Source organism: Mesoplodon densirostris, chromosome 12, assembly GCF_025265405.1.
Source record: "Mesoplodon densirostris isolate mMesDen1 chromosome 12, mMesDen1 primary haplotype, whole genome shotgun sequence".
NCBI classification, from domain to species: Eukaryota; Metazoa; Chordata; class Mammalia; order Artiodactyla; family Ziphiidae; genus Mesoplodon; species Mesoplodon densirostris.
In genome coordinates this window covers 23,081,048-23,091,880 of record NC_082672.1, presented here as the reverse complement: position 1 = coordinate 23,091,880, position 10,833 = coordinate 23,081,048, and the positions used below count along the sequence as shown (strand labels likewise).

Below are 10,833 nucleotides of genomic sequence, written 5' to 3'. Positions count from 1 at the left end.
AATGGTATGAGTCCGCAGCATTGAGCAAGAACTACAACCTGAACGCCTTATCTGTGCATTGACAAGATAGTAACTGTCAAATGACTTTGCAAATCGCTCATTACTCTCCAGAAACAAACGATCTACAAATTATTCATTCACTAGTGTATACGCTCTCCAGCTCAGAACAAAAGCTCAATTTTCTTTAAGCTTAATGTGTTAGTATTTATGTTGAAAAAATATCTGGTTGTTTTATCCAATGTGCTCATACAGAAGAGTGTAATTTAAAACTGAAACACATCATCTCTCATCTTACGCAAGAATTAAATTTAAAGTTTCTGAAATTAGAAAAGCTTCTATGGACGCTATTAATATAATCTGAGGTACTGGAAACGATAATTCCTGAAGGATACCAAAGGCAATTCATGTCTTTACCTTTTCTCCCAATCAACAAACATTATTTTCTTTTTGTTTTTCCCTTTCTACCCATCCTTCAGCCACAAAAGGCGGGTAGAGGCTGGAAACAGAAGAGAAATAAAACAAAATCTCTTCTCCCTCCGGCCAGCGGCCAGCAGGGAGCGCTGGTGCCATAGGCGGTATCACAGCCAAGCTGCTCCACCCACTCTGGGCTCTATAGCTGCTACGAGCCAGGCGCGCTGAGGTTGTCCCTGCTGGGAACCCGTAGTTGCCTCGATCTCGCGGAGCAACGGGAAAATGGGTGGGATTTGCCTGCGCGTTAGTGCGCGCACCCTCCCAGACGGAAGCGGAAGTGTCGGCAGCCGGCGAGTAAAAAGGGCTTATTCCTGGAGTGGAGATGGCGGCGCTTGCCCCGCTGCCTGTGCTGCCCCCGCTGCCCCCACAGTTTAAGAGCATACAGCATCATCTGAGGACGGCTCAGGAGCATGACAAGCGGGACCCTGTGGTGGCCTATTACTGTGAGTCTTGCCGAGTCGCCGCGGCCCTACTTACCCTCCGGGGCCCACACACCGCCCCGTGGTTCTTAAGGCAGGCCCCGCTCCCCTAGCTTTAGATCTGAGCTTTGACCTCTGACCTGCCCTGGGAATCCCTTGGGGCCCCTCCCTCCTCAGGGATCTCCACCTCTCTCCGCCCCCTCGAAGGCCCCAGAAAGGCAAAACTTCACAAGGACCATGGTGTCCACCACCTATCCAGTCTTGTGCTTAAATATTTTTAAACAGAATACTTGGTCTCATGAACTCCGGAACACATTGTTCTAAGGGTTTTTTTTTTCCTGCGTGTACACACAAGAGCCTCCTGTTGCCACCAGGCAATCCTGATAATAACCTGGGTAGTTAAGTAATTGAGTTGGAGCTAAAACGAACGTAAGTGTCACAAAGACAGTAGTGATGTGGACAAAAGGAAGATTGACTAGTTGAAACTATAGTAATAAGTGCAGGTGAATTAGGACAACATGCAAGCCCGTTCAAAAATTCATAAAGAGACAGTAGCTGCTACAAAACAAGTACTTGGATTTGTCCATTCCCCCTTCTGCATTCAAACTACCCTGTCCCACCAATGAGAATTTATAGTCTTGATTTTGAATAATACCTGGGGTTGAGACATTTGGTAGCAATAGTCTCACTTTGGTTGACTGTGATGCTTATAATCTACAGGTGATGAAAAACACAGATTAAATTTGTTGACACTTTTTCCTTTGCAGTGAAGAGAGTAGGTCCGGTCAACTTTATTTCCTATTCCATACTCTAATGTTACTGCAAATAAAACATGTGACTAAGCAACTATAAAGCTTCTGAAAAGGATTTTTAGCCTTGAGAAGCTCAATATAATGTGTCCTCTATTATGGACGTTTTAAGATTATCTAAAAAATGGTCCACTGTCATCCCTGCCATACTCCAGGTGACCCCATTTTCATTTCTCAAATTGCAAGGCCCTTTCAAACCTCCACGTTCTTCACTGTCTTGGACCGTCTTCCTTTTTTCTCCAATTGGCAAACTCTTTATGATTCAGGGTCTAACTCAAATGGCACCACTTCTGTGGGCAGTAAGTTGATTACTCTCAAGGCTTTACCTCAGCTTGTTCAAATCGTAACAGCACTTTCCCATTATACTTGTTTTTGAGGTTCCTCAAGTAGGGACCATTAGTCTTTCATTCAGTTTGTATTTATTGAGATTCTACCTGTATGAGCCTTACCAGACACTGTGACTACAGTTCCTGCATTCATGGAACTTACATACTATGGGGTGGGGAGATTAAGCAATAAAATGAGTATATTATATAGAACATTAGAAGGTTACAAAGAAAAATAAAGCAGGGAAAGTATAGGGAGTACCAGGAGTAGGGTGGTAGGAAGTGAGGAAGGGATTTCATTTTTAGACTGGTCAGGGAGAGCTTCACTGGTTTTACATCTGAGCAAGACTTGAAAGGAGTGAAAGGCAGGCTTTGCATCACCGGGGAAAGAGTACTCTCCATAGAGGGGGAAACAAGCACAAAAGTCTTGCTTGAAGGAGGATCAAGGTGACCATTGTAAGGAGTGATAGAGCAAGGAGAAAAACGATGTGATTAAAGTCAAAGAGGTTATCTCTTATAACAATGAAATAGGAACCCTTGACTCTGTGTAAAGCTAATCCCTGTTTATGGGTTTTGTATTATATACCTTTGTGACTGCCCAGAGACCCTTTATTTCCCATGTCATTATCTTCCCTCTTTTGCTATTTCTTTCTAAACTTGCCCCAGTTTCCTTTATTTAAAAAATAAAAGGAGCTCTCACTGTGACATTCCTCTAAAGTTGCAGTCCTGTCTGCCCAGCCTCAAAGATAAGCTTGAAATAATTGTCTGTAGTTGTCTTTACATCCTTATCTCATAGAACTTTTTCAGCCCATTGCAGTCTGGTTTTCATGCCCATTATTTCACTGTAATTGCTCTCAGCAGGGTCATGAGCAAACATTTCTATTGCTAAATCCAGGTGACACTTAAAAAATATTTTTGTTATGAAACATATGCATGTTAAAGAACATATATAATGTATGTAAGGAACAGTAAAATGAATGCTAATGCACTCAACCATATTTGCTGCTATTAGACTTAAATTTTTGCCGATCTGACGAGTGTGAAATGATGTCTCATTCGAGTGAACTTTGCAATTCACTGAGCCTTAATAAAGTTGAGCATCCTTTCATATTTTAATTAACCATTTGTGATTTCCTTTTGAAATACCTATTTATTGCTTTTGACCGTTTTTCTATTTCATTGTCTTTTCTTAATACTCTATCTACTGATCCTTTGGTATATGCGTTGTGATTGTCTTCTCCAAGTTTATAGTTTGATTTTTCACTCGATTTATGAAATCCTTTGATGTGCAAAAGTTTTTAATTTTAAAATATGGCCAGTTTATTAATCTCTTCCTTATGGTTCATGTTCTGATTTTCTAGGCCTTGATTTCTTTTTGTGTACCTTATTTGGCACTTTGGCTTCCTGAGTTTGTAGGTTGGTGTCTTTCATTAAATTTAGAAAATTTTCTACTATCATCTGTTCAAGTACTGCTTCTCTGCTATCTCTATTCTCTCCTGCAGTTTTAATTAGGTATGTGTTGCATTTTTCTCCTTTAGCTTCTTTGTCTCTTAATGCTTTCATAGTTTGTATCCATTTTTTTTCTGTGCTACATTCTGTATAATTTCTTTAGGTCTGTGTTCACCTCCACATATCCTATTGTAGAACGCATCTGTTGAGTTTCTATTTCCATTTTTTATTTCTAGATGTTCTCATTTTGTTTTTAAATCAGCTAGCCATTTCTGATAATCTTTTGTTAACTGTGTTTTTAAAACACTCTTACTTCTTTAAATGCTTTAAAAAATATTTACGTTTATATTTGCTGTCTGATAATTCCTGTGCATGTTATATTTTAGGTGTGATTCTGCTGTCTAACAGAAGATGGCTCATGATGACTTTTCTCCTTGTAATTTATGCTCTAGACGTACTAAACCAGTGTTCTTCAAACTTCAGTATGCAAATAATTCTACAGGAATCATTTTCACAATTCTCAACTTCTGTATGTCTCTTTCCTGACAAACTTCCTTTGGTCAAGGTAGCAAAGTAGTATGCTTCTTTTTTTTTTTAATCATCTCCTGTTCTCAATTGCCCTTCTCCTACTTTAAAGAAGAAGGACATACTCTGATGCCTCATTATCATTTTTATGGTGTATTTCCCTGGAGGAGAAGGTGGAAAATACTCCAGGGTGTCCAGAAAAAAGGGACAATTCAAATAAATGACTGGTATTAGTGAAACCTCCATTAATTAAGGTATTAGGTAGAGCTTCCTATCTTTCTCTGTCTTATTTGGAAGAAAACCAGTCAGAGCAAAGAATAAGCTTTTATTTTAAAATGCTGGGCATGAGAAAGAAAGGATGTCAAAGGAACATTCTAACATATAACTTTTTATAAGGGGAGCAGTCAATGATGAAACTCAGAAGAAGAAGGAATTGTTCTTAGCTATTAGCAGCCATTGTTTGGTCATTTTGGATTTTATCCAGAGGAGTGCAGAGGGACAGTGTGCGACCAAGATCAAGTGCAAGATGGTGTGGAGAGGGTTAGCTGTGGGGACAAGGACATGAACGTAGCACAGTGGAAACTTCTTTGTATTTCAGAGTCTCTTACACTTGTATGTATATATATTAAGGGTAACATCTCATGTTCAAAATTGGCCTGTGTTGAGGTGTTCTGAAGTTTCAAAATGGTAAGAGTTTTCATTATATGACCTTACCTTTTTGTTCTCTGTTCCTTACCAAAGTGTCATTCCGGAGGTACGAAACAAAAGGGAAATGCTGAAGTGGGGCAGTGCCTTACTTCATCCAAGTCACAAGCTCATGTAAAGGTCTGTAGGTTATCAAAATTTTAGAATTAGAATTCAGAAATGAGATGGGGCTTGTGGGGACGTGTGAACATATTTATTCAAATTAGAGAAGTCATATTTTTCTGAAAAAAGTAAACCTCCAGTGGCTGATTGGTTTGGCTTTAACAACTGGTTTTGTCATTTATGTAAAATGGTGGACATTCTCCTTAAATGAGGTAAATCTTTAGCTCTGAAGTGTTTTGTTTTTTCAGAAATACATTTAAAACAAGTGACAAAATTAAAATATTTAAAAAAAAATTTTTCCTGCCAGCGGATGTTGAAATGAACAGTATTTCCATTTTCCCAATCCTGTGTCACTGTCTTAGGATAAAAAGAAGCCTTTGAAAGAAAATGTTGAGTCTTTCTTTATAAGATCTTTTCTGAATACTTCACAGGAATTGAGAAAATGAATACTCTAATGATGGGGTGACAGATTCTTTTCTAGTCTTAAAACAAATTTTGAGGCAGACCTAATTAAAATGTCAGCTAAGAGAGATTATTAACAATATTATTTGATAAGTGATGATGTGGTTTTTAGCCTATAACCCAGAAGGAATTTAAAGAATTCAGTGATTTTGCTGTGACAGAGCTTCCATTCTCATCTGCTGCTTTATATGAATGAATTTTCTCCCTTGTTAGAGTCATAAAAATGAAAGTAGGAATAGAACTAATACTCTACCCTGGTTCATTATGAGGATAAATCATATTAATTCATAGATAGGCAGTTTAACTCATTATTTGATGCATTTCCAAGAAAATTGTACTATTTATACTTAATGATTATTAAAATAAATAATCATGTTGTCTTGGTCAATTATACATAATAATAATTGCCAAAACTCAATTCCAGAAGAAATATTTTAACACATAGTACCTTCTCTCACAGGAAATTTTGTCAAAATTTCAATTTTTATATCCTTTCTGTTGCAGAGCAGTATGATAGGATAATCAAGTAGGACTTTTAAGCATACAAATACATTTTTTATAATAAAATTCTATAGGATAAGTAAATAGAAATATGGGTTAAAAGAAAATACAACAGTGTATTATTTCTGACTCTTAAAAAAAGAGCTTTTTGTATCTTAAAATAGATTATAATAGATACCAAATTGCTATGGTATTTACAGTTGAAAGAGTGATAATTTTTAGATGTCAATATTTGATGTAGTACAGAAATTACATTTTTTTACCTGTTTAAACTTCTGATGAAAAGTGGTAGATGTCAACTGAAAAATGTGTGAAGGGATACATTTCTATAAACTTAGAGCAAACGAAAATATTCTAAATCCCTAGAGCAAGGAAGAATTTTTTGTGAGAAAAAAATTCAAGATTATTTTGCTAAAGTACTTGCCGATTTATAAAAGTTCCATATTCTCTTATTTCTGAGGCTTTATATATGTTGCTCTCTGCTTGGAATCCCCTCTGACTTCCTCTTAATCTAACTAATTTATGCTTACGGACTCAGTACTTTTTGCAGATTGGTTTTCCTGACCTCATAGAATGGTCTAGAAATTGTTTCACATATGTCCCTCATCTTGATCACGTTGTGTTATAACACTGTTATCTTTCTGTCTCCTGGATTCTCCTGGAAGACAGGGATTGATACCTTTTTTTCACCTGGCACATAATTGGCATTCATAAATATTTAATGAAAGCCATTGTTCTAAATATTATGAATATTCCATTCTTACTAGAATGTAAGCTCTGTGAGAGCAAGAAGTATGTCTTAGTTGAATCTCTTAACTCCTAATACAGTACCTAAGCCATGGTGGATAATTTAAATTATGTAATTTACATGTAATATCTGTTGATTGAATTAATGAACTATACGGTAATTCTTAGTTTTTTCACATGCTCTTACTCTACAGTAAGGAAACGTAATGAAAAGAATTTCAAAACACAGTAATTTATGACTTGTGGGTATTAGATTAAGTCATAGATATGTCATAGGATGTGCTCATTGTGCCTTCTCCTTTCCAGTATTTTGTGATTTCCAAAAATGATTTATATCTGGCCTTAATGGGAATACTCTAGTGTTTTATCTTTTTTTTTTTTTTTTTTTTGCGTTTCGCGGGCCTCTCACTGTTGTGGCCTCTCCCATTGCGGAGCACAGGCTCCGGATGCGCAGGCTCAGCAGCCATGGCTCCCAGGCCTAGCCACTCTGCGGCATGTGGGATCTTCCCGGACTGGGGCACGAACCCATGTCCCCTGCATCAGCAGGTGGACTCTCAACCACTGCGCCACCAGGGAAGCCCCTGTTTTATCATTTTTAAAATTGTTACCTTAATATTCCTACATTTCTTAATTGATCTTTTATTTTCTTTTTAAGTCAGGAATGAGTGTTGAAACACCATAGATCAAATTATTTTTTGACTAATATGCTTAGTGTTTACTTCTCTGAACCTTTTAATGTAGTAAGTAATAACAAATTATTAAATTTACTCATATTTGGAACACCTCCTCATTCCTGGAAAGAATCCCATTAGATTTTTTTTATTAAACTTTTTATTTTGAGATAATTGTAGATCCACATACAGTTGTGAGAAATAATACAGAAGATCCTGTGTGCCTTTTACCCATTGTGCCCCAATGGTAATATCTTGCAAAATTACAGTACAGTATTACGACCAGAATATTGACATTGACACAATCCACTAATCTGATTCAGACTTCCCTAGTTTTCCATGTATTCATTTGCGTGTGCGTTTTTAGTTCTAAATAGTTTTGTCAGGTGTAGGTTCATGTATCCATCACCATAGTGAAGATAGCAGTTTCCTAAGAAGAATCCTTCATGTTACCCTGTTACAGCCAGAACTTTATGTTTTGGGGGGAAGTTATTTCTTATATTTGTCAATTTCTTACATTTAAAAAATTCGACTTCAGCTAATATTGATGTATTAAAGTTTTCTAGAATATCTTTCATATCTGTCAGATTTTCAAATTTATTAGTTAAAAATTACAAATTTAACCTTCCCATCCTTTCCTCATACCTGTCACAATCAACCAGTCATCAAATGTTTAAAATTTTACTTATCTCCTTAGTTTGTCTGATATCATCCCCTCACCTTATATCTAAGCTATTGACGTAGCTTCCTACCTTCTACTTCAAGCAGGTAATCCCTGTTGCTACTAAAAAGTTCTGCTTTAAATGTTTAGTGGAAAAAAACACAGAATAAAAGAATGATAAAGTTAACTAAACATTTAGGAATTATATGTGACACAAACAGTACAATTTATAAAAACATTGCATTAGGAAAAAATATTTCCAATAGATGAGAGACAAAGGGCCAATATCCCTGATATATAAAACACTCACATAGATCCATTTAAACAAAAACAAAACTAAGATCCCCATAGATAAATGGACAAAGAATATGTATGTACTACTAAAGGAGAGAATACTAGTTATTAACATTCAGGTAAGTAAAAATGGCATACCTTTTTTGGACTATAAAGTTATAACTCAGTGCAAATGAGTATATGGTGAAATTTTCATTGACATGGCTGTGTGAGTTGATTCATAGTTTTAGAAAGCATTTTGTCAGAGTGTATGGAATTGTGAAACTATCTGATGTTCAGTAATTCCAGTTTTGAAAAGCTTGTGCTTAGGAAATAATCACTAATATATTAAGAACTTTATGCAGAATTCTCTGAATGATTATTTATACATTTGTGGCAAGCTCAAAACAACATAAATATATATCATTGTGGAAATGGTTAAGTAAGTTATGGTATATCCATTAGATAGAAAGTGATGTAATCATCTAAAAATTAGAAAGCATCTTTTGTAACATGGGAGAAAATTGATATAAAAATACAGGATATAAAATTATATATATACTACGATTTGAACTTTCTTATATGTACATACATACATACACTTGGAGAAGAAATTGTAGCTTTTAGGTTTATGTATGGTTTTCTTTTGATTGTCTTTTTTTTTTTAATGTTTTCTATTCTGTAAGTGGGCATGTCTCGTAAATACTAAAAAACAAAAGCTTTATTAAAAGCAAAAATTTTTTAAAGGTACTTGCGGTAGCTCCATCTGACTATCAGAAAAAAATATAAGTGCCTTTAGGAACCACTTACGATTTGAATGTGGCATCATCTTTTGTAGTTTTAATCAAACTGAATTTCATTCCGTTTCTAGAACCTTACTGGATTTCTGTTGTCTCCAAGCCTTCCAACGTTTTCTCTCTCCCTTGGTCCCTCTTCCCTTCCCTACCATCCCCGCTTCATTTTTATCCTTTGGATACTAGCTTGAATGTCACTTTTTCTGGGAGACCTTCTCTTAAACTCCCTAGTTTTAAGGTGCATCATCTCTGTGTCCTCATTATGCCTGTATGGCTTTACCTAATTGCTTTTCATTTGCCTATTGTGTTTTCTAGGTGGTAAACTTAAGAAGGCTGCACCCTGCTGGGAGCTCTTTATTCATTTACTGTACCAGGTAGTGCTAGGCCACTAGACATATTTACACAATAAAGAATAAGTGCTCCAAAAATGTTAAATTGATCTGAATTTTAAGGCAACTATGGTCCCTACAGGGAACTTTGGCCTTACAGCTGTCACTGAATAAAGAGGCCAGATGACTAACATTTATGTAGCTCTTGGCATTAATAACAATACTTTTCTTCAGGGCGTCTGATTTGAACCTTATAGTTATCCTGGTCCTTTTATTAGTAAGTGATGGAGCCAGGACCTGAATGACAGATACTAGATGAGAAATGGTTATATGTAAAATTGTTGATAGTAGGTAGTAATTAGAATACCACTTACAGAGTGAAGGTAAAGGGACTAGTTAAATTGGTGAAAAAGAAAGGGGGAGCCAATGCAGTAATCTGGAAGATTTCTAGTAAGTGGAGGGTAGAAATGGAGGACAGGCTTGATGTTATTAACATATCTCTGAGCTCTGTATGTCTCTCTCTTGTTTTTTTTCCTTAATGAAGCCAGAAAATACTTGAGTCTCTACTAAGCATGGGTACCATATGATAACTATTTTGATTCTGTGAAGTTTGGTGTTGTGGATAAAAGTAGAAAGATTCCTTCCTTTTAAATTTGCTTAAGTAACTAAATACATAAAGTTTCAAGTTTGTTTTTTTAAAGTTTCCTCTAGGGGGTGATATTGTACAGTCAATAGACATTCAGTGAAAGTGTACAAGTGTTCTTTCAGAGTCATGTTTATGTGATCATAGGAAAATTAAATGTAGTTTTCAGGAAGTTGTAAATACGTATGGTATATTTCATATACAAGATGTTATAAGATGCACAAGTGTAAATTTTTAATTTAGTTTAAATAAAGGCTGGAAAATATTGGATTTTTTGCTTGCTGGTGGATATTAGGACTAATAATCAGTTGCCTGTTATTTTTTTGTTGTTACACAGAAATTGGATTTTTTTAATGACAGATAAGCTTAACTAAGCCAATGAAAATAAGCAGTGGCTTTTTTTTTTTTTTTTGCTGATTTCTGAACCTGTAACAATTAATTTGAGCCCATCATAGTCCTCTAAGTACTTATCATTTTTTATTATAAGCTGACTCGGGATACTTTACTGTAGCAATGACAGGTTAATAAATTCGCACAGAAAGTTGGACTACTGGCTTATCCATTAGTATTCCATTCTTTTTGTTTTTGCAAACATATATGCGGACATGCATTTTATATCGTAAAATAGTCGTATTAATAATTACTCTTTTTTGTTGTTGTTGTTGTTGTTGTTCTTGTTGTACAGGGGCCTCTCACTGTTGTGGCCTCTCCCGTTGCGGAGCACAGGCTCCGGATGCGCAGGCTCAGCGGCCATGGCTCACGGGCCCAGCTGCTCCGCGGCATGTGGGATCTTCCCAGACCGGGGCACGAACCCGTGTCCCCTGCATCGGCAGGCGGACGCTCAACCACTGCGCCACCAGGGAAGCCCAATAATTACTCCTTTTTTGAGTAAAGTAAATCATTTTGGTTTTAGACTCTTTCAACCTGTTTCTAAGGTTGAGGGGAC

At 36.3% G+C, this 10,833-nt stretch overlaps 1 protein-coding gene across 1 annotated transcript in view; it reads left to right on the top strand.

Moving 5' to 3' along the window:
- Positions 1-742: 742 nt before the first annotated feature.
- The window catches only part of VTA1 (vesicle trafficking 1), a 70,913-nt gene continuing 60,822 nt past the window's right edge, over positions 743-10,833 (top strand). Inside the window, exon 1 of the mRNA XM_060115271.1 lies at positions 743-914. Coding sequence (XP_059971254.1) covers positions 794-914 — 121 coding nt within the window. The 5' untranslated portion in view covers positions 743-793. The remainder of the gene's footprint in view (positions 915-10,833) is intronic.